Below are 24,936 nucleotides of genomic sequence, written 5' to 3'. Positions count from 1 at the left end.
TCGGTAACGTCATGCTTGGAGAAACCCTGAACCGGCCGCTGCCTCCCGGTGACCCCCAGCGTGGGTTTGGCAAGAGGAATCCCTTTGCGACCCTTCCCCCTCGGGGCTGACGCAATGCTTGCGTTTGCCTCATGCCGAAGCAAGGAGCCAGGCGGCGCGCGCTGCACCCCGCGCACGGCCGCTGGTGCGAGGCTCGCTGCTCGTCCTCGTGCGCACAGCCCTGCGCGAGGCCGAGTGCTCAGCGCCCCGCGCGCAGCCCCGTGCACGGGTCATTGCTCGGGCCCTTGTGCGCGGCCCCGCGCGCACGGCTCGTTGCACGGTTCCCCCTGCGCGGCTCCCCTGCGCAAGCGCGCGGCGCCAGTGCACGTGCGCGGCGCCTCGCGGAGTTTCCCCGGCAACCGGGTGACGCGGATCGTTGGCCGTTAGCTGTCGCGCGGCGCCGCGCGGGAGGGCGTCGTCCTCTGAGGCGGCTGAGGAGAGGAGTCGGTCCTCTTCCCCCCGCGGCGCCTTGAGGAAGGAGGTGGGGGGAGTTTAGGGAAGTTTGGGAGGTGGGAGGCCCTTGGCGTGAGGGCTGTGGGCAGGGGAAGGTTGTGCTGTTGTTGAAAATTGGTGTACAGGAGTTTTATTTGTAACGAAGCCTGTCAGAGGGAGGTGCTCTGTCTCTGGATGTTCCCCAGCAGGCTGGTTAGGTTTTAGGTGTCCTGGTCCCTCAGGAGTTATTTCTGTTGTTTGAGGGCCTGCTGAGGGGAATGAGACCTCATGTAGTGTTAGTTAGTGGCAGATTTTTCTGCTGGGCTATCCTTTAGAAAATTAAAAAGGCTGCAGGTGTGTGTTTTCATGACTGGGAAACCAGAGTATTTAATAACTTAGGGAGTAAAAACACCAAGGTTTCCATTCTGGAACAATGCCAATACCAGATGCACCTAAAAACTGCAGAGTTGAGGCACCTGTGGTGCCAAACGCACCTAAGAGTAGCAGACTCAAGGCACCTGTGATACCAAACACACCTAAAAGCAGCAGTCTCAAGGCACCTGTGGCACCAGATTCACCTAAGAACAGCAGAATCAAGGTACTGGTGGCCCCTAAAGTGTTGAATCCTCGAGATTTTGTGTGCATTCAGGCTTTGCCTGGCTGTGCTCAGAAGGAAGGAAAGGTCTTGGCCAGAGGCAGAACAATTTACAGAAGCAGTGAACCTTCAAGAGAACAAGTGTTCTGGGAAAACTACCATAGGAGGCAAAAGCAATTCACTCAGGGACTCTTCACCCCCCCTGGGAAGCCTTATCAGGAGCTTGGAGAGATTCTCTACATAGAGCCGAAGAAACTCACCCTCTACTCCTTGGGGCAGCTTGTACAGGTAGGCCTGACTTTCCTGATTCTGCTTTAAGTAAAAAAACAGGGAGGCTTTTTTTCTGAACTAAATTGCAAGCCACTGTTTCCAGGGAAAAGAATTATTATTTTTGCTTAAATATATGTTTGAAGCAATATTTGATGCCTTCCTGCAGATAATCACAATCTGATCCAGTATTTGATGATGGTACAGAGCATTTGTAGATAAAGTGGGACTGCTTTGATGTGTATGTTGTGGTTTGGGAGCTGGCTTTTGAAACTGATCTGTAAAGTTTTTAATGAGAGCACTTAAAACGAAGCAGAGACAATAGCAGGCTAATGAATGAAAAGTAAAATGTGGGATAATGAAGACTACTTTGGGGAAAAGTAACAAACCTTGAAAATGGAAGTAGGGGAATCATACTGAGGGCATGAGGGCAAATGATGAATTAAAAAGCAGGAATGATAAATGGTGGCAGTTGAGGGGTGGTTAAAAAGCTCAAAAGTTGAGTGTAGGAATGGTATAAAAAGTAAGCTATTTGTAATATAACTTACATAGGTAGGGGTGGCTTTGGAGGTAGTGGATTAATTATTTTGCATTTTACTCTGCATCTGTATTTGAGTTTCAGAAAGGTATAAAGGGGTTAGTCAGGAGTGTCTGTGATTGTGTGGTTATTATCTCCTGGTCTCCTTAGTGCTCCATACCCACGGACTTTGTGGGTCTTGTACTGTCTCAAGTTGCTTTTAAGTCAAGTTGGAATCATTAAACCACAGGGACAAGAGCTCAGTCACTGATGCTTGTGATGAGCTTGCAATGTTCTGTTATGTGTTTTCTTTTCCTTGGTGCTGTTGGATCACACAAAGAGATCTGAAGCTCTCTGGGTTTTCTGTGCTATTTTGTGCAGAGAGCGATTTTCCTTGTGGAAGCAGAGTGAAGTATCTCCAGCCTGCTATCTGTAACATCAATCTCTGTGACTTTGAGCCTACACTTTGCTATGAGTTTCCTAATGGAGTGCCCAAGGGATAGTCTCTGACAGCTGCAGCAGAAGCAGCGTGGTTATTATTCAGAGTACGGAGAAAAGATTCTGTCTACCCACTACTTAATTTTCTGCTCTGATTGTGTGTGTTGCATTCAGAGCTTAAAGTTTTAGATGAACTGTTTTAAGCTCTAAATAGGCAATGGTGGTATTCACTTTATTTTTACATACTACCTACCTAAAGCAGCATCGTGCTGGCTGTCTTCATTCAGAGGCTTGTTTCTGTAAACTCGTCAACATCCAGCAAGTGTTACCAGTGTTGCTGTTTTAATCCTTAACTTCTAAAACATCTTTCCTTCTGAATATTAGAAGTTCTTTTAAAGATTTTTTTCAACTGCAGATATAATCTTTAAAATGCTGATAATCCTAAAAATGTTGGTTAATTTGTGGTGGTGGTTGTTGTTTTGGTATTGAAAAATGATGTCATGATTTGATCCTTAAGGGTGCTCTGAAACCCAGTTGGAACTCAGCTACTTAGCTTCACCATATTAAAAGTATACAATTCATAGAGAAAATAAACTATATATAGGTCACTGATGTGTGATTGTGGCTTATGCTTTAGATTCATGAAGCTATCAAGGGATGTAGTCACACCTGCTGCTCCTTTTTGTAGAGAGCATGGCTAAAAGCACTACATAGTCTTGAAAATCTCAGACTAACCATTTTTCTCCTTTTTCAAAAAGGTAATGGTTACTAAGTTGAAAAACTAAAAAAAAAAAAAAAAAAATCCTGGCAGCGAATCTGACCTGTCTACTGCTTCCCTCCATCCCCGCATCCCCACAAACTGGGGAAGGCCCAGCGATCTCATGCTGCTCATACACCAGCTCTTGCTATTTAAGCTGCCAGCATGCTCTATAGCAATCTATTTATGTGTTTTTCAGAGATACTAGAACAGAAATGTATTTCTATAGCCTAATTCTACCTGTACTTTTGCTTATATGGGTTATTTACGCTATTCCCACCCACATCTAGCAATCCCCATAATATTTTGAATAACTGAGAAGATTGTAGATACTGGATATGTCTAATTATAGATATCTGAGAGCATAACACTCCTGGTAGTAAAAATCATGTTCTCTGATTAATGCATTTGCACTCCTCTCTGCCTTCTGAGTTAGCGTTTTCTTTAGCCACAAGTACAGCTGATGATTTGCAATGATGAATGACAGTAAAATTTGTAAACAACACTATGATGATAAAAGCCCTGTGAATTCAACAGGACTTGAGTATGCTAATATCTGCTGGCAAATGCTGCTTTCTAAACTGATATTAAAAAAAAATATATTGTAAGAGCTAAAAACATTTGAGTAAGTATGCTGGGATGGTTATACAAAATGATATGGCCATAGGATATTATATGTAATAATCGCACATTTTGGATTTTTTTTATATACTTGATGGCAACAAATGTGTTCAGAAAATCTGTATGTTCATGGATGCTCTTTGTATCTTTATTAAGTAAATTCAGTATCTGAAAACATAGAGCTAGTATTTGAATGTTCTCACTGTTGCATTGGAAACTGCTGTTCTGTAGTCACACAGAGAATGTGGTGTCTGTCTTACAGTGAAAACACTAACTAAAGCTGGATCAATGCAATGGAAGAATTGCATTCCACTGCACCCATGGGAACAAACCCCTTCCAAACTACTAGCGATACTGGTGAGGAATGGGGGAGGCTCAGGAAGTATAGCATTTGTGTTCAAGAAACCAACCAAACACCACCACCCTCCTTCACCCCAAACCCCATAAAAAAACCCAACAAAACCCAAACCCATTGCAAGGCTTCTTTTACCCATCCTGTACAGTATTATCCAAGCATAATAGAGTGGCCAGCTTTCACAATGATGTGGGTTTTGTGTCCCTTACAAACCAATTGCCAGTTATCCCAACTTTTAACCCCAGTGGTGTCTCAGTGTTTTCAGATGTGCTTTACATGTGTTGGCTATCTACATGTGCTGTCTGCTCCCTGTCACTGTCTTTACTAGAAGAATCCTGAGAAGTTGAACGGGCCACGTATTTTAACCAGAGCAGCTACACCAAGCATTTTCCCAATGGATTTCAGGTTCTTACCTTTTCAAAACTTATTCAGGGGGTGGGGAAGGAGACTCCCTGTGGGGCTGCCTGGTTCTGTGTTGCATTAATATCAGTCCATACCCATACTGCAAGACAGAGCCCTTCCAGCTTCCGTTACAAATAATTGGAAGTTACTTTGTTCGGTTTGAGGTTTTTTTCCCCCTCTCAAAGGTCGAGTGCGCATTGCAGACAGCACTGATTCATTGAAAATCAAAGAATGTAGCTATCCAGACAGTATTTTTGATTTCCTAAGTGTTCAGAGCAATGTGTTAAAGGTCTCTTTCTTAGTCCTTAATGTAACGGTGCATGGTGATGTTAGTCACCTTTTATCATGTTTATATAGCTTCTTTCCCTTAATTGCTAGGACAAATTCATTTGCAAAACCTCTGAGGTGGCTTGTTGACTTTTTATGTGAAAGAAAGTGGCCTTTCTGACCAAGCTCTAAAAACAATCCAAGTCCAAAAATCTTGAGTATGATTAATGTCAAAATCAGCCCTGTACTTGTCGTAAAGTTCTGTTCTGTAATTCTGTACTTTAGGTAAATAGGTTGCTAGATAAGATTGACAACAGCATCCACAATGAAAGGTTTTAAACTGGAAATGAGAAGAAAACGGAGCAATTTCTTTCAAGAGAAATTACACTGATTTTATTTGTATTGCTGCAGTTAAAGATCTGTCAGGGTTTCCAATTTAAAACCTTCCTTTCCAGAAGACTAAAATCATGTATTTCAAGGCAGAACTTATAAGGAAAGAACCTTTTTCCTGCCAGGTCTCTGATGTGAAGGTCAGTCGCAATTCCTTATTGCTCTGGGAAGAGCAGGAAAATGTTTATGGTGGGTTATCTTCCTAGTATCTCCAAAATGGAGAAACTGGTCAGGACAGACTTCGCTGCTGTGGTGACATTCCTAATACTTTCTGAATTGAGTAACTAATATATGGTCATTGATCATCCCTAGTCTCATACCCGCATCTAAGATGTGCTATGCCTGAGTCATTTTTTTTAAAAAAAAAACAACTTTTTGAAGCTTCTTTTAATGTATTTATTATAGATTTAGAATTTCCCGTTTGAAGAACATGCAATTTCAACAAAATGCTAGTGAGAAAGAGGATAGCACAACATTTCTTTCAGTTAACTGGCTTTGAAAGTGAAAAGCTACAAAATACTAATACTTTCTAGAGTATTTTTTTCCTTATTAGCTATATGAGGTAGAATATAAGGGTGAGTTATCACTGGGATAGCTGTTATTCAGAAGTGCCAAAGCATTGATAGAGATGTTTAGATCCAAGTATCTCTTGGGGTATTTTGGTAGATTGTTGGCTGGTTAAATTGGACCCTCACGCATCTTTCCACTGCTGGTGGAAGACTGGGTGGTCTCAAAGAGACTAGGTGGTCTCAAAGTCTTTGTTGGTAAACATTTGAGTATCTCTTTTTAACAATTAAAAAATGCACATTGGCAGCATGGAGGTGAGAATTTTGAGATGTGCTTTGTTTGCAAGGATTGATTCATATTTGATTTAAGTTTGGGGGTTTTTTCCCCTGCTGGTACTACTTTGCCAGGCTCATCTTGTCATGACAGTCTATCGGCTCAGGAATTACAATGCTTGTAAGGACCTGTATTTTGGACGGAACGAAGGCAACAAGCAAAAAACAGAGAGGGTACAGAAGAGATTGTAGCAGTGAGAGTCATGATTTCAGCTTCTCCAGTGATCTAAATTTATCTTGTTTGTCCTTGTGCATTTCTGGTGAAATAATGGGAATGAAGATGAGAAACACAAAATTATGCCCAAGTTTTTTGTGGGTTTTTTTTTTTTTTTGAAGCTCTGACAGCAGTGTATGCCCCCCATATGAAAATCAGTGTGAAAACTAGAAGCGTCTGCAAAACTAGGTTTCTGTTTACCCTTCCATTGCAATAGCTATATAGATTGTGTCATGGCTTGCATAATCTTGGTTATCTGTTGCAGATTGTGAACAAAATAAATTTCCTAAGTGCAACGCAGTTAAGATGGGAAACATATAATTTCCAAGAAATTATTTCTTTTCCTTGCTTTCTAAAGTCACAACAGTTTACAGCTGGTGATAAGCCCACATGCTAGAAATACTCCAGGACAGAAGAGAAAGAAATAGGTTACAGTCAATTGATAAAGGGCAGTTTTCCAGCTACTGACTTTTCTCGCACAGTTTATCACCTTGCTATTGCCCAAACATATTAGTGATGTCAAGTACAGAGCATGTTAAAAAAAAAAAAAAAAAGGCAAGTGCAAGCACGGTGACACTGTGATAACAATTTCAAAGTTCATAGTGTCACACTTTAAGAGAGATTCTACTGCTTGTTACGGAAATGAAAGGGTGCGTCGTTTTATGCCTCTGAGACCTGGCTGCATGTACATTAAGGAATGTCTGAAAGACTTTGTCATCAGTGTGTGATGCTTCCGTTTGAAAGCTTACCTGCTATACAATGGGTATACAGGTATGCCTGACTTAGGTTTCCATGGAGATTTTTTTGTACCTAATTAATATAGATGAATTTTGCGGATAGTTTTCTTTGGCTAACCTTCTCTAGTTTTCTTTTCTTGTTTTTAATAGGTAAAAGGATGTTGTGGATTTTTTTTTTCCTTTGGTGTGAACCAGATAGTTGTGAGGTGTTTGGTGGGGTTTTTTTCTTCTTTCTGGAGTGAACATACAGGGGAGTAGCTGTTTGGCTCAGTGTACGTGTGGAACTAACTGTGGGTATTACACCAATGACTTTTCATACACGTTTCATGACTTCTATTGATAACTTAGGTGTGCAAGCTCTTAACATAGCAATCATCAGGCAGGACAGGATTCATGCACATTACCCATCTGAGGTGACATCTTTCCTTCGCTTCTCATGATGAAAGCTGATGTACGCTTCTGACTTTCACTAGGGTCACTACAAGCAACAAGCAAGTGAAACTCTTTTTGTACGTTTTATGGATAATGTTAATTTTCAGTAAATAGAATGAGTTGCTCAAGTAATTATTTTTTTTTAACTGTCTTCTGTAGCCTTTAACTATGTTGGCAAGCATAATGCTACACTACTTTTCCTTCTAAAAATAGTAACAGATGCATTTCTTCTTGCAAAAGACAATCTCAGAGGGTGTTTGGAAATGAACAGTCTAATGGTATCTCTCTCTCATATATATATAAAAAATATGAATTTCTTCTCACCCATCCAATGAGGCATTGACCCAGCAGACATTTGCAATGTAATGATAATGTATGATTATATTGCTGCTTTTATGTACACGTTATTAAATGCTAGTAAGCCTGAATGCATAAGGTTTGTGGGCATATTAGAAAGTGGTGAATTAGCAGACTGTGGATAATTTGGCTATGGAATAACAGAAAAGGGTATAGTTTTAGGTGACTGAACTAGTGGTCTTGGAGCAGTTTGGTTATGTGAGAGTGGTATTAAAAGGAGGAGTGGAATGAAAGATAAACAGAAGCTGTGAAGTGAGGTGCTAGATAATGGTGTCGTCATAGACAGAACCAGAACAGAGCAAATGATGCAAGAAGGAAAGTTCAATTTTAGACATATTTTATCAAATTTGGATATATGCTTAAATTGCAATAGCAGATAGTTTTCTACCTCCTTCAACAAATGTTACATCAGATTAGGCTGTTAGACTGTGCACTGGCTACTGTTGGTTTTATTAAGCTTAATTAAAGGATTTTATTTAAGCCCTTTGTTAGCCTGAACCATAAATATGTTTCTCTTAACTTGGGTTTAGTAAGGGCTCTTAAAAATTAAAAAGTTGAAAAATGTCAGTCACACCATTTTTGGGGAACTAGAATTCTTACTTGCACATATCCATGGACAAAACAGGGAAATATTACATCATATTGCAGTAATTCTAACAAGGATAACAACACTGCCAACCGAGATTATTTAGCAGGCATAGTGAAGCTGTTGTTGATGCAGAATTTCTGAATTTCATTTTTCATTCTTACCTGTGACTTACTCTGCCGCTGTAGTCATGTGTCTGTTAGAAATTCTTGGCTATTTTAGAACAGCAGTGGTCCTTTAGTGCTGAAGTAGTTGGTTTTATTACCGTTAACCATAGCAGGTTTTATTACCGTTAACCATAACATTTAAGTACTTGTGTACTGAGAGTTTTGTTGAGATGTTTTCTTCATGGCCTTGTGAGACTGACAAGCATTACCTTTCTTGTAGGGAGAAAGTGACTTAGAAAAGTGAATTAACTTGGCTGATTGCATATGGAAAATACAAATCTGGTATTATAGTAAAGAACTTTCTGCTCTTGAGCTTTTGGGTTTTCCTGCAGGTGTTCTTGCTTTGTCTTTTAGAGTATGAAATAAAAATGGTGATATAAATGAGATTAGAGATAGGGCGTATGCTTATGGAACTATATTTTTAAGATCAGGCTTTTTTATTTGGTTAAGAGTGATGGTTTTACTTTCCAACGTGAGTATTAAATGTTAGTTGCTAATCCTGACCTGAGCCTAACTACATGAAAATGTTATGTTCTATAAAAAATGAAGGCTTTATGATCACTAAATTAGTTTGACATATCTCTGGAACAGCAGCTAACCGGTAAGGTCCACACAATCTCTATGCTATTAAGTTCAGAACACTCTAATCAATTTCAAAAGTTCAATTTCTGTTCCTAAAGGCTGCTTCCGTAATGAATTAAGGGAAGCATATCAAATGTAATAATGCATTGTTATTAAGGTTTTAGTAAACTTGCCAAATGTCAGGCTGCTGGTACAGTCATGGTGCATTACACTTCTGTGATTACAGCTTGAGGTGTCATTATGGCAAATTGCATTGCTCACCTAGGTTTGGGAATTGATCTGCAATATCATGCCTGGGGCAGGAGAGAAGTGCATTACAAAGGTTACACTTTATAGTGAATATTCAAAACATTAGATTTTTAGCAGACTTAATGTCTGCTTCCCTTAAATAGGGCATACAAATACTCTGTAGGTTACATAATGAAAGAAATAGACAATTTCTTATATTTGAAGAACCTGGTGCTCCCCTGACTGCAGTGTGGCAGTTAAAAATGACTTTAGCTAACTGGTAATGCTTTGTCAAAAGGTTACTTTTGGGAGAGAATGGGTAAAAACATTTTGAGATTTGACTCAATGTGCTATGTAAGAAACAAATGTTTGTTACTGTTTATGGGTATGATAAGTTTAGAACTTGCACTGGACAGTAAAGTTAATGCTCTTTGTAATTCATGGATGAGTTTCTGGTTCCTCTTCCTTTGTGTCACTCTGATAGCAAAATGGAATGTTCATGCTGATCGTGCCAGACACTAGATGATTTCTCTAATGTTCAGTGGAGATACGTCAGGAATGAATGTATGTGTACCAGAAATGTAAGAAAGCATTTCTGGTGGTAAAACTGAGCTATTTTGCATATGTGGAACTTAGGAATCTCACTGTGTATGTGATCACTAGAAGGAAGTGGTAGGTGTTTAATTAGAGGCAGGGGAGCAGGACCAATGTGGAGATTTTTATATTCACATGGCGGGGGGGAATCACAACTGATGTAGAAATGCAGGACTAGATTTGTAGATAGATTGGGTTGTGCGCGTTTCTAGGAAGGATAATATAGATTGGTTTTACCCCAAGTGATGCCAAAAGCACTTTGCAGGCTGAATGTAGACGTCATATCAGCCATCCCTGGTTAACTGTGGTCAACAGAGCAGAGCAATACTACCCAAGAGTTCAGGATAGAAAGCGATGAAGAATAATGTATCCAGTTGGAAAAGGAGAGGTGAACTTCAGTGAGCAGACAGCAGTTTAAGCAAATTGAAGTTTAGCCAGGACACCTTGCTGATTCCCCCCCAAACACTGCACGGCAGAGGAGGAATCATCCTTCTCATACAGAAAATAACAGTTTCAGGGTAAGTTGATCTGAATACAAGAACTTTGAAACCTGTTCTTAAATTGGAATGTTTCCCTGTGCAGGCAAAGTGAACGAAGCCATTCAGCAATGAGGGGAAGAAGCAAAATAACTAAAGCTTGTGTTTGGCATGCAGAGGAAAAACCATTTGTGTAAAATCAGATTGGTGCTGTTTCACTTTCCTTGAGACTGTGGAATGATGTGTCTTAAATTGCAAATAGTGGAAGGCAGCACTTTCCATGGCAAGAGTAGCTTCTCATTATTCATGAAATGCCTATAGAAAAAGTGTTGAATGAACAACAGCAATGCAGGGGGAAGACTGTAAGCAGGGAGAGAACAACGTAATGGAATGTCACTACATTCCTTGTAGTATAATGTGACCTTTCCTTTAAATTAGCATTATGCTATTTGCACAGAAGGAGAGCTAAGATAGAGAGTATTTTAAAGGGGACAATAGTCAAGTTAATTAGGCAGCTATATAACTGTCACTCTTTACATTAAGAGCTCAAAAGCAGGGTATGGGGAAGGGAGGTAGTAGCTATAATATTGCTTTGGATTCTGTTGATTTTGAAAAGGGAGTTGCTTTGTGTTATCAGTGAAACAGTTGGGTTTCAATGCTGTGACATTGGGGTATTGTGGCCTGGACTGTAGCCTGGAACCTGTTTTTTCTGGCGTGGTTTTAACTTAATTCCTCAATGACTTACTGCTAAAAGGTTTATGCGCCCTCCCTGTTAATCTTACAGGTACAAAAGATAGATTCCACAGTCCTTATTGGCGTGGAACAATTGGATGTTTCATGTGCCTATCTACCTCAGTGGAGTAATCATGGAGTAAGGCACAGTTCAAGTGAAACACTGCTAGATTTTGGACTGTGAGCATTTAACTTCATACATACCTACATAATTTAAGGGTCAAATGATGCTTCATAAAGCTGTTGTGACATATTTAAATTTGTGATCGCTCATTCATACTCTGCATCCATTACAAATCCTCCCTTTTTAAGAATGACTTTGACTTTTTAGTAAGTTTCCTTACTTGTAAAAGGCAAATTCTAGCTGTATTACCTTGCGCTCCAGATAACAATCCATATGTTTGAAATAGACTGCAAAGCTGTTAGGGTTATTTGTAATATTTTCCCAGCTGCAATTAAAACTAGGTTGCAGTAAATTACAGAGCCCACTGAAGCCTCTGGCAAATCCTAGTCGCTGTGAATGCACTCTGCTGTGTCTTTGGCCTTGAGCTAATGACTGTGGCCCTTCTGAGAGGGTGAAATCATGTCATTCCTCATCTGTTAGAGCAGTCCTTGGACTGCAGTACTTCAGTCCAAAATGTATTTACTTCACTAGTTTTGGCCTCAGTGCTCTTTCTCTCCTGCACGTGCAACCAATGGTTCCTGGTGATCAGATAGCCTCATTTGTCTTCCATACTGAGGATTCTGATCTGTCTGGGATTCCTCGGTGGTGTCGTTTGGTCCCATTATGTGTCAACATTTCCCCCTCAGTGCTTCAGGAGCCCTGTGTTGTTAAACTCTGCTCTGTTTCAGTTGATTCCTCCCTCTCCCCTCAAAGTAATTCTTTAAGTGCTTGTACCCCTTCAATCTGTTAGCTCACAGTTCAGATAGAGGAAGACTTACAGCTTTATTAGATAACAGATGATCTTCGTAGCTAACTGTTTGCCTTGCTGTTTAGGGAGCTATTTATTTTAGGAATAAATGAAGTTATCTCATAACTATGGCCTGAAAATAAAGGATAAACATTATCTTTTTTCACTGGAGAGTTAAAGGCAGAAAGTAAAACCTATCGTGTCCAAGAGCTTTAGAATAAGACTCACACATATGGTTCATGCCTTGAATTCCCTCACAACGAGACTGTATACCTTGTATATTTGTGGTACTGTCTGACCCCAGGTGCTACTGGTGATCTTGATCTGTGGTCTGCCAACTGGCTGTGTTGGATATGTCAGAGAGGCTGTGACACAGTACTGCAGGTAGTGAGTATCACCTTGTGGAGCCTACATGTGAAACATTCCCACAAAAAAAAAAAAAAAAATCACATATGAGAGCCCAGCAGCAATGTTCCCTTCCTGTCATAGAACCTACTGCCAGACACATGCCTGAATACAGGGCAATAGGAAATAGTAAAGGTCTGGAATTCTGGTCATTGGTAACTCTTAGGACTAGTACTTTCTTGCAGGTGTAATGATATTGGCAGGTTTGTTGGCTGGTTGGTGAAGAATGGTGTGACTGCCATCAGTTCACAATGGTCAAGTGTGACAACCTTAAGCCACAACATAGTGGCGGTTTGCTACTGACAGATTTTTGCCCAGGAGAGGCTGAAATAGATTGTAATTCATCTGCAATATAATGACAGTAGGACTGAATTTAAAGAGAGTTTGTTTTCCTATTCTAAATGTTTTCCAAAGCCAGTATTTACTGCTCTATTTAGTGTTGATCAGTTATGCCAGAGCTACAAGTATTTGTCTTTTATACGTTGCATTTATTAAGTTGACAAGATAATTGAAAATCTATAACAATTGTCTTGTAATTAAAACAATTTTAAAAAATGTCCAATTCCATTGTGTTGGTTTTAAAAACTTGGAAACTTTTCTTCCCCTAGTTCTGAACCTGTTTTACAAATTGAGCAAATTGTTCAAATAAAGGATCTGTTCAGTTGTACAAAGGAAGCCTTTTCTGTAAAGAAGCTTCTCAGATACATAGGACTAACACAGCTTGGAGCATATGATTTAAAATATTCTATCCTTCATGCTGCTTTACCTTGTTGATAGTTTGTCTTAGGGTTATATATTTACGCATTCAAGAAACCAAGAGCCTTTGTACTATAACAGAGAGACATTTAACTTTTCTGTTAACACCTGCAGCAGGTGATAGATTATGTACAGATATCTACCACACACTGCTTCATTTTTTTTTATTAGGTTACCCTGAAATGTTAGAAATTAATTCCTGGAGTCAGTGTCAGCTAAACTGACAGTGGATCAAAGCTGTGAGACAAATTGCTCATTACAGTTCAGGGAGCTGAATCCTCTGTGCAGACAGCTGTACCATTGCTGGAGGGTTCTCAGGCACTTCACCCGCAAGCTCTGCCTCCACAAATGCTGCCATTGTTGGTGAAGCTCATAGGTGGATTTCTGTAAAAAAAAAAAAAAAAAAAAACAAAAAAAAAACAAACCAAAAAACAAAAAACGATTGCTATGTCTTGGAATTGTTATTTGTTTGGTTTGTTTCTTGTCACCCTGTTTAGAGTCTGTGTCACTATGCAACAGCCTGAACTATAAACAATGATGTTAATCCATGAAAAATGAGAAATTAAACCTTGGCAGGATCCTAGTGATCCTTATCCAGGTTCACCAGATGAAAGCTTTATTTTTTTTTTCTGACTTTTCAAAAAAGCTCAGCAGCACGGAATCCATTCAACTTTGCTGTCTTACAGTCAGAAATCACTCTTTCTGACTGTGAATTCACTTCATTTTTTAATGAAAGCAGATAAAAACATTAAAAAAAACCCCACAAACCAAGCCCGCACAAAGACCCCCAAATAAACCCCCTAAAACCAAAAAACCTTTTCCAAACAGTCACTTTGATTTTTCCATTTGCTCATCACAAATGTTTGAATCCTTCCCATTTAAGAAAGCTGGTTTTGGTAAAATATTGTGTATGTAATTTTTTTTCCCTTTCAGGTATTTCACTTTCAACTGTTCTCATAAATTAATGTTAGCTTGTATTATCTATGTGAGATCTGAGTTGGTGCATGGCAATAATTGTTGAGTCAGAGCAAGTGAGCTATGTAAGAGAGAGGCTTCAGAGTAAGGCTTTCCAGCATCTATTGGTTGTAACAGCAAATTGTATGAATGCAAATCTTTGTGCTGCTTTGCTCTGAGGTCAGCTGGAAGACACTATTGCTTGAAAACAATGATTTAATGGCAGTATGGCATACGGCCTTAAAACTAATGGAATACAAAATAGGAGATCAAAACAAAGACAATGCTTAAGGAGAATGGGCCACAGATGTAATGCAGTCTGTGTGTGCAGCTGGCACAGCTATCACAAAATGCTTCTGAAAATAGCTGTCCTTCGGAAAGTCAAGTTGTCGTGGCTTGGCTGTGGCTTATTCTCTTATTTATGTGTCCAATGTTAGCAGTTTGGATTGAATTTCTTTTACAAGAAGTATGGAGTAGTTCTTAAATATTAATATTTCTTTCAAGTCACAGGTAAAATGATATAGGACTTTATTTGCAGATAACCTAGTCAAATCTATGCCAAAATGCTAGCTAACTTAATCTGATGAACCAGCCTACGCTAGGTACAAAAAAGGAGTGTGTGTGTGTGTATGCTTACGTTTTTGTATAAATTATAAATAGATAATAAGGAGAGGGCATTTTTAGTTCAGTATGTTAAATCTAAAACCTATGCAGAGCTGTTTGCTAGGATCTTGATTTAGATACAAAGAGTGTTTTGGACTTTGTATCAGGACTAAAGGATACTCTGTAATCTTGCATAAAACTAGCCACTGAGATCGTTTTCGTGACATGTTCATCTGTCTCATGTTTATCATGGATGAAGTTGGTGCCGGCAAGTCTGTGGATACATTCATTCTGCTGTTGTGATATGGACCATATTCATCCATGTCAAATATATGGATTCAGATAGGAACTTTATTCCAGCAGAGAATTTGACCTTTTGACAAAAATATGCTGAGTGAAGTTAGAGTGGCTCTCTTTTTTTTTTTGGTTATCTTTTTGTAAACTTTGTATTTTCAGTTTTCCTGGAGAGAATGTGCATTTATATAGCAACCATCGCGTACTCTTTATTTATGTAAAGTGTTATTGGCAAAATATTTTAAGAAATATATAAGCATTTTAATAATCTTAGTCTTCAGTTTGCATCCAAAAATGCATGTTTGTTTTAGGGAATCTACAGGAGTGGCTGCTTGGAAAAATAACAATGGAACCATCAGTCCTATATTGTGACATCCATGTGGTGAAAAGATGACTTTTTTTTAGAGCTGGCAGATGCACTCTGTTCATTTTACAGGTCATTAAATTTCTCATTATACAAACTCAATCATCTGAGTTTTAAAATATGATTTAGAATATCCAAAAGATCAGACACTGTGCAAGATAAATGTAGAAGTTTAAATTCTGAAAGACAAAACTAATTGAAAGAATGATGGATAAATTCCATAATGATCCTCCTATGTTATTCTCACTGTCTAGCTACTTCATACGGAAGGTAACATTCTGACTGCCAGTATATCACTGCATGCAGAGTAACACCAAACAAAAAATTTGTATTTTCCAATCTGCTTAGAGTTTCTGATTGATTTCTCTGCATTCTTAGAGGAGAGAATCTGTAGCAGTAATGTGTGCATTAGAATATTGTCTGTCTTGATATTGCTAGAGAACTGCATCCTTTTAAAAATATTTTAAAGTGCTGTGATGATGGAAGAGAATTACTGTTACTAAACTTCTCTAACATTTCTTTACAGGAATTTGTTTTTCCTAATCACTGAGTCTTAGCTGTCTCTTTTGGGGGGGAGTCCTCCCCCATCCCTGAACTGCATGTGATGTGGTGGGTTTTTTTTTTTTCCAAAGGCTCAAGATCTATAGCTATCAGCCACTATTTTTTTCAAAGTAGTTAGTTTTGAAAACTATTTGGCCTAACTAATAATTCACTTAGATTTCTTACTTAGAAAGCAATCTGTTAGCACAGCTCTCCTTCACACAGGTTTTCTTAGGAAAGCCATAGATGGGGGGAAGCGATGTTTAATCAGCTGAGCTTTCTGTTAATGTTGACTTTCCATTATTTTCTTCTACAGAAACATGAGTCACTGTGATCCCAGAATAATAACACTTAGGGTGCCAGTAGTGAGCTGGGAAAATACAAGTGAAACAATTGCTCTAACAGGCTCAGTCTTAATCTCTCCCTATACATTTGACTTTTTCTTCTCCAACCACAGTGTCGCTGTCCAGCCTTTCCAACACCTTCAGGCTGCTGTTACATGAGCTATGGAACAGAACACATTAGCTGAAGCTTTTATCCTGAGACTGAGACACTGCTATTTCACTAGAATGTGTCATAGTCTCACAGCTACTTCTAGACTATCCATATGGATTGTCCAGAAATTAGACTCTTGACGTATCCCTAAGGCTTCTCAGACCTTTAAATAAAGTAAATACAATCTTTCATGCTGATTAAGTCTATGTTAGACTTTATTGCTTCTCACCAAACTAGGTATATAGACTAAATAAATTGTCTACTGTAGCAGGGCTTTGGTAAGTGCATGTGTTCATGTCAGTGAATGCTTCTTAGCTTAGTTCTGAGTAAATCAGATGATCTATAATTGGAGAAGTCCAAGATGGATTTTTTCTGCACAATCCTGAATAGGACACCCTCAGTCTTACCAAGAGACCTTTTAAACTTTTACTGTGAAAGTGGTTCAGTAATATCCAGTCTTTTTACTATGCCAAGGCCAAAGTAAAGCCTAGGATAGAGATGAAGATTATTGGCTTATTTTTGTGTCCTGTGAGTATAAAAATACAAGCAAAAATCACCATGGCTATTCCAGTTATTCACAGGTTTTCTCTAGAGAAGAATCATGGTAAAACACATTACAGCATATTCCCTACAAGCAAATAACGTCATGAAATCTGAAATGACAATAAATTATAGTGGCTTAGACCTCTGGTTATCACAGTTCTAGCTCTTCAGTTGCCTACACACAAGCACCTAAACTTACTCTATTGTCATCTAAGAGTAACCAATTTTAATCATGGAAATGATGGCTACATTTTGTACCACTTTTATTTTGGTACTTTTTAGCAAAATAAATGTTTGTTTGACTGTAAAGTTTGAAGTTTTGCAGATGCTGCCTGTGAGGAATCAGTTTCATAAATGTCTTAGCTTCTAAATCTCTAATCAAATAAACGTGTGGTTTTCCATGGGATTGCTGTTCCTGGCCTCTATTGGTCCTGCCCATCCTCTGTTAAGAAATGGTTCTGAAAATCACCTTGTCCTTCTGTGCAGGGTGTGAACCACTCTGGGTCTGGCTGCAGAGAAATCAGAGCTTAGCTCACTATGAGGCTTCTGACAAATCATTGTTCACATTAGAAGACTTTCAGACTTTGGATGGCTTTGTCTATGTGGGAAAAAACACATATACGTCATCAGGCTGAGACATGCTAGAAATAAGTGCTAGGTAGACATGAGGCTAGCTCACATAATTAGGAACTTAACATCCAGTAATTTGACTCTAAGCACCAGGAAAATTCTCTAAGCCCTTTCTTCTTCTCCCTGCCTTTTTTTTTTTAAAAAAAAAAAACCTCAAATACAAGTGGATGCAATGAATTCTAATAAACCTTACTAACATAAGCTATCAGGTTTTCTGAGACATCAGTAAAGCAAAGTCACCCACATAAAGCTGATAACTTTGAACTCAAGTTTCTTGCATGAAAGAGGTTTTCTAAAAGAAGTTATGAAAGTAGCTGTCTCAGAGCTCGAGACAAAAGTTTTTGGGACTGATCCACTGTGTCACCTGTTTACAATGCCAAGCTGGGCTTGCCTATGCATGCCCAATTCCTTCCAGAGGTGAATTTAACCATGATTAGTTGTTCCTTCTACCAATAGTTTTCCTGTCCTTATGCCAACTAAAAAGACTTTTCTTTCTGAGTTCTGAGATCTAGTTTGTTTGAAATAATGTCCTTTAGAAAGCACAGCCAGCTCTTTCTTTCTTGTGAGTCTGGCATACTTGGCCAGCTGTTGTTTGAGAAAACTGTGCCAGGAAACCTGTCATATTGTATTTTTTTAATGTGTTTTTCTTTGTTGTTGGGGTTTAAAATTAATTTAGATCTTATGAAAAATGCTTGCTTAACAGTCTTTGCAGAATAAGATTTTCTATTTATTGACAAAACCAGTAGGAGTGGTGCATGTTTGCTCCCAGGACCTCTCAGAAAATGCATTTTGGTAGGAATGGATAGAACGATGATAATGGTTTTGGCCCCAAATCCATTTATTTGCTGAGTGGGCTACAGCAACTTGCAAGAAAAAAAGACTCCAAAGCCAGTTTCTTTTACCTCTGTCTATATAGCATATCTCGCTGCATTGTCTGCATTATGTTGTCACTTGAAATTTCTTTTCCATTGTAGGTTTGACAGTGAAATAGGAAGTAGCTCATCTTTCTGAGATTTTTATTTTTTCTGGGCCAATGATGGTACTTTTAGTAGAAGTCACAGCTGTTCCATTGAAAAAGTGAATAACTTTTTAGGCATGTCTGCACTTTAGTCAGACCTATTCAGAAACTGTAAGACGTATATTCCTGGGGGGGGGGAAATTGTGTTGTAATATTGGATTTTCAATAATTTTGAAATTGTAGCTCATGTGAGTGTGGCTTTAGAGAACAAAGGCACTTCATTTGCTGGATTGATCCTTCATTGCCATCCTGTCTTTTCTGTCTGATGTGAGGCTTGATGCTACTTCCTGGGTGCTGTGAAATTTAGTTTCTACTCGACAATAGAATTTAATCTCAAGCTAAACTGCCTCTGCTGTGAAGCAGGATAACGCGGATGATCACTGTCAGGGACCTTATGAAGAGGTCACTAACTGGTCAGTTGAGCCAGTCATCTCGGCATATTTGCTATGAATCTAGATGCAGAATTCTGGAGGTAGAAAATGGCCACTCTGCTTCCCTGCAAGAACAAATCCAAGCAAAGGTCACATCAGAGTGAAATTTCTTTTACTCGGCCCATAAAATAAACAGATCGTCCTGCTCGCATATAAATGCCAAGACTTTTAAAGGAACTGCTTGTAACTCTGAAGAGGAGTTGCAATAAGATAAGACGAAAAAGGTAGAGGGCAAGGTGTCAACAGCACATCTGAAATCCACTTTAACTTCAGTGCTCAGCATCCATGTGAAGAACAGTTATGGAATGTTAAACTAAAACATGGTTGAGAGGAAAGGAGGAGGTTCAAAAATTTACCTCCTTTAATGTTCTTCAGTGACAGTGACAAATGCTGTAAGATTCAGTCAGACTGTGGGAGGGGATCTGGGACTTCCAGACTAAGATGCAAGCTTTTGGCTTCACAGACCTGCTTTCAATACTTCACTCTTCCTGTATACATTGTATGTGACCAGGGACAAGTGACTTGTTCTACCTTCATTCTTCATATATACAAAGAGGGTAATACCACACTCCTACTTGACAAGAATGTTTTGAGGATTAATGTCTTGAAGGTGGTAAACTGCTAAACCACTATAGTAATGAGGATCACATAAGTATTACAGATAGATAGGCTCTAGAGTCTTCACCGCTACTGGATGCGTTTGTAGCCCCTGTAGTCCCTCTGTCTCTGCCTAGCCAGAAGACTATGTCCCATCCGTCACTTTCAGAGCCAGCCGTGCTTAGCTACACATTTGAGGCCCCCAGGTGTGAGTATTGTTACTCATATCTGGGAATGAAGCCAAAGGAAAGGTAAGATCTTGCTGACACATCGACAAAAATAAGTGCTGTGCCTTAAATAATAAGTAATTCCTACATTGGTGTTTAGGAAATAAAAGCCAGCATGGGAAAAACCATTGAAGTTCAGAAGGAAACAGGAGGTCTTGGGGTTTGGGTTTTTTGGTTGGTTTGGTTTTGGTGTTTTTTTGTTGTTTTTTTTTTTCCTGGTCCCTGAGTAATGATGGAACAATTTGAAATTTAAACAACATAGTAAAGAGTTAACAATCTTCACAGATGAAAACAGTGAGCAGAGGCCAAAAACAACCATTAACTTCTGCATGCACTACTTGTTCATTGAACTGATATCCTTCACCCTTCTTTTTTTTCCTCCTTCTGTAAGAGAAGTGCTTTGATTGTTCTTTACATGGCTGTGTTTTAGGTTTGTGGTAATTTTCAACTTTGGTGTTCTTTGTCCTCTACCAGGTGGCAGTCATCATGCTTTTTATTCCATGGGTTTTATTGATTTGGTCAAAAGTAATTAAAGAGATAATTCGTTCTCAATTACATTTCCTTGAATTTCCTGAGGCTGGTAACTCTGCTCTCCAGCTGTGTCTTCCCCAACTCCTTCTCAAATTAACTTTGTTCTCACTATGAAATAAAACAGAATAGCATGTTCTTCTGTTTGTTGCTTTTGGATTGAATAGAGACTCTGTGCTGTAGCAGATATCGATCTGATAATTTTATTAGGTATTCCTGCCTTGGTTCATGAACTTTCATGTTTTTAGCATAGCATTCCAATAAGAAATCCTGTTAGACTAGCAGAAGAAACTAATTTTTTAGAGATGTTTATAGATGTTTCTGCTTTCTGAGTGTCCTTTGTACCTAAAAGGTTCTTTTCAGCACTTTTGTAATCTATTTTAAACTCTACTAAATGCAAGAATAAGTGAGCAATATTGTGGTGCAAGAGAGTGTTCTTTTCTTCAGTTTAACACAGATTACATTCACTTCTAGTAGAGTGGATTTTTTGTGACCTAAATTGTCTTTGGAACATTTGGTCTTCTGGAAGAAGACTTGGGGAGAACATTTGTAATTCTGGCTTGAGTAGGGGAAAATATCTAGAAAACATTAGCCGAGTGTCATTTTCATTGCCAGTATGATATAAAAAATGTGAATAAAAGGCTTTGGGAATACTGCAGATACCTAAACTACTGGCATGTTGTCCAGACACTATGTAAATGACAGAAACAGAAGACAGAAATGTAAGCAGTATAGAGAAAGATGTCATACAGAAATGATAACTTTTTTGCTTGTTTGTTTGCATTGACTTCCAAGGACACATTTCAAATCATGCATTTTTTCAAATCCTCATAATGAAAAGTGTTTATGGAGACTATAAAGATGGCAGCTCAAGTAATGTAGTTGCTTAAAGGGTTAAAAGTAACTGTAGGGTAAATGCACTGACATCAATGGTATTACAACTGAGACTAATTTGATCCAATTATTTTACAAAACTTACCAAACTTATCAGAATTAGGTAAATAGTCTTTGGAGACAGGAAAATGAAAAGAGGATTTTCCCAAAGAATATGATAAATGGAGGGAATCTGATGGAATAAACAACAAAACCAGCTCAAATAGCTTGGTATTATGAAAACAGTCCTTCTGTACATATGCTTTCCATCACTATAATATCTGAATACTTCATACATTGTTAATGAAAGAAGTGTTATTTTTCTTGTTTCAGACACAGGGAGTAGAGGCACAATGAGCTTTGGAATTTGTACTAAAATTCATTGTAGTAAAAAAAAACAAAAAAAACCCACAAACCGGCATCTGGTAGCTGGGATAAGGTGTTAAATGTTTTATTTAGGATGTCAGAGGAAATTTCTGACAGAGGTGAAATTGAGTCTACTTATTCCAAATTTCACTCTCATACCTTCACTAGCAGACAGCCTTTCTCTCACATTTCAGCTGCCTCCTTCCATTTTCTTGATATGTCTATATTGACAGTAACGTGTTCGCTGGAGTGCAGAACAGGACTGTAACTCCCTCGCTCATTAGAACTACCCATGGTAAAACAGCAGGATGAGTGCCCCTTTCCATCGATATCAGAACCATTTCTGACCAGAGACGGAGGAATGGAAGCTGCTGCAGTAGCTCTTGTCAAGCGCTCCCCTTGGCAACAGAGATTCTCAACTGCAAAGTGCTTTGCATTATTGATATGGTACAGCACAATATTAACAAATCAGGTATCTTGCCTTTGATGCTGATATATATTTATATCTGCAGATTTAGTTGTGGCTTTGTTTTAAGCTGAAGCACTAAAATAGCATTATTCTTAAAGAAATCTTAATTTTCTGATATATACGTTCTTAGTGAAGTCCTTTGCCTTGGAGCCTTTTGTGTTTAATTGAAAATTCTCTTTTGGTCCTGATGTCTGTTTCATTTTCCTACTTTCTAGTAAAAGGGCGGAAAGGGTCAGTATTGAGCAGCAGCAGTAGAAGAAATAGAAATAAATAATCCTGAGTGCTTGGCTAGAATACTGCCTTTAAAACTCAACATTTAGAATTCCACCTGAAGAACAGCAGTAGTCATCTTTATGTAGTGCTTCACAAAAGCTTTCTAAATATTTTTGTAAAATTAAAAAATATTAAAAATATATTTCACCAGGTCAACCTTGTGTCTGGATGATTAAATGGCTTGTGATGAGGCTGTGCCGATTTATTTTCATCAAAACACATTCACAGTTGCAAATGTAACCATAATGCTCCTATCCCAGTGATATATTAGAAGGAAGAAGAGTGCAATAGGTGTGTCAATCTGCTATTTTTGACAATACCATATAAACTTAGTTACTCAGAATGAAAGAACTTCAGGAATTGCCATGGAAATTTCATTAGCTTAAACAAAAAATTTGAAAATGTACAACCTAAAAGCATGTTTATTGTACCTCGATTGTCCATCTGTAGATGGCATATGCAGCACCAACTCAGGCTCTTTCCACAAAAAGATTTGGAGAAGAAAGATGGAAATTCTCAAAACTTACAGAATGACATCTGCATTTGGAAGTATTTTAGAATTGTTAGAATAAAATCTAGAGTGTCTGCAGACCGTGGTTTGTGATTGAAACAAGCTATTAATCCAAAATTTGTTCATCCAAAAATACTTTAAGACCCTTCAATTTTCTTTCTAAAGATAAAGAGGACGCACAAAGAGGAGCTAAGGCAGTAAGCAGAAATGCCAGGGCTTCCTGTGTGCCATTACCCACCTGTGATAGCACTGGAAGGGGTCACCTCCAGCTCCTCAGGAGTGGAGCTCTAGACAATCAGATGGCATCGAGCTCCACCTACTGCAATATTTCTGTAGTTCATTTCACCTAGAGCTGCTGGATGTGATTCTCAAGAAAAATGACCATAATCATTGTAATGGAAAACTTGTGGTTCATTTCCTCATGTCATCTCACTTTAAGATGATGTTTCATATATTACTTTAGGATCATTTTTTGGTTTTTAAAATTATTGTTTCTTGCATATGGAGTTGTATGAGATTTTGTTACTTCACTATAATGAAAGCAGGAAATGATCACTGAAACAGGCCTTTTGATGGCTTAAAAGCAAATTAGATGAAAGTCTTCATAAGTTGGAAACACTAAAAAACACCCAAACTCCAAAGATTGTTCAGATTATCATGATAATATATTGTTGAGTTTAACAAATTAGACATACCAGTATTGTTTTCTGTTTTCTATATCTGCACTGCAAATTAAAAAGAGTTCTACTGTTCTATAATTATGTACCATTACTGTTTTAAGCTCAGATTGCACCTTTTTTAATACATGACATAGTAATGGAAGATAATACTGTAGAAAAGGAAGCTATTCCCTTCTGTTTTCTGTGATAAGACTGATTGAATCACATTATCAGTGCCTGAGTGGAAGGAGTAGTATATGCGATACCTCCCTCCCTGAGCAACTGTGCAAAGGTTAGATAGGCTCACAGCTCTTTTTTTTTTTTTTTTTTCTTTTTTTTTTTTCTTTTTCCTTTCCTCATGAACTGGCAGAGCAGGCTGGCCAGAGGTAGGATGCAGGGAAACGTTGCACCTGAGAGAACTTCTTTTCTTCAGTGCTCTGTGGCATTAGACACTTGAAATGGCTCCAGACCCAATACTAGTGCTCAGTGTACTTGTGCCTTCAAGCCATTGAAACCTTAGGACTAGATTCTACCACTCTTCCTTTGAGTAGGAAGTTATTCTGAGACTCCCAATTGGCTTTAATCATGTCATCAAGGTATTGCCAGATGTAAAAGCAGTGGTACCTGGCCATTGTCAACGTTTTGCTGCTTCAGAGGAGGGGAAACCAACCACAAAAAAAACCAAACCACCAAATACTGTCAAGAGCAAAGCAGACTGGAAATTCTGCTGTTCGTAGAGTGTAAGATGCTTCGGCTCAAAGTCCGAATCAGATTTCTTCTAGCTTTCTCTTTAAATACAGATAATGTGTGCAATTTAACAACAACAAAAAAAGCCCCACCAGCATCAGTCTGCTGCATGCTATTCCTGTAGCACAGAAGATAAGAAAACTGACACAAGTTTACAGGTTTTGGTTTTGTTGCTATGGGATGATGCTGCAGTTGTTAGCATTACAGATTACAAATAGACATGCAGTGCAGAGAAGATAGCCATAAGGAAATAGTAACAGAAAAGGAGAAACAAGATAGAAGGATATCCAAATATTTAGAATTTCTTGGGGTTTCATTGTACACTCAAAAAAACCAAGTGTGCCCTGATTACAAATTAAATACTAACCAAAATATGAGAACTTTTCTAATTTCAAAACCAAACTGCATCTGAACCTGCTTCCCTGAAGATGTTTCACCTACAAAGTCCTCTGCTGCATCCATTCGGCACCTTTCTACCTTTAAGAGTACTCTGAAATTTAGAAGGGTGAATCAGAGGAAATAAATTATTATTTGTCTTTTAGCATTATTTGTATTCTGGATAGATCATTTGTGTTCATGAATATATAGGAATGTAGTTACAAATATTTCAGACTTATGCTGGAAATGATTTTTTTATTTTAAAAGTTTTGTTTGGCAACTTGTTTCTAAAATCCAGTCTACTTTTGAAAGCCTGTTTTTATAGGTGAAGACATTTAGC

At 38.5% G+C, this 24,936-nt stretch overlaps 1 protein-coding gene across 2 annotated transcripts in view; it reads left to right on the top strand.

The window, feature by feature from the left end:
* Positions 1 to 399: 399 nt before the first annotated feature.
* The window catches only part of CCDC60 (coiled-coil domain containing 60), a 66,267-nt gene continuing 41,730 nt past the window's right edge, over positions 400 to 24,936 (top strand). For both annotated transcript variants that reach the window (XM_075769823.1, XM_075769822.1), the window contains exon 1: positions 400 to 1,354. In XM_075769823.1, coding sequence (XP_075625938.1) covers positions 905 to 1,354 — 450 coding nt within the window. In that variant the 5' untranslated portion in view covers positions 400 to 904. The remainder of the gene's footprint in view (positions 1,355 to 24,936) is intronic.

Source organism: Balearica regulorum, chromosome 17, assembly GCF_011004875.1.
Source record: "Balearica regulorum gibbericeps isolate bBalReg1 chromosome 17, bBalReg1.pri, whole genome shotgun sequence".
NCBI classification, from domain to species: domain Eukaryota; kingdom Metazoa; phylum Chordata; class Aves; order Gruiformes; family Gruidae; genus Balearica; species Balearica regulorum.
Note: the sequence above shows the minus strand (reverse complement) of the source record. Positions and strands in the feature narration are given on the sequence as shown.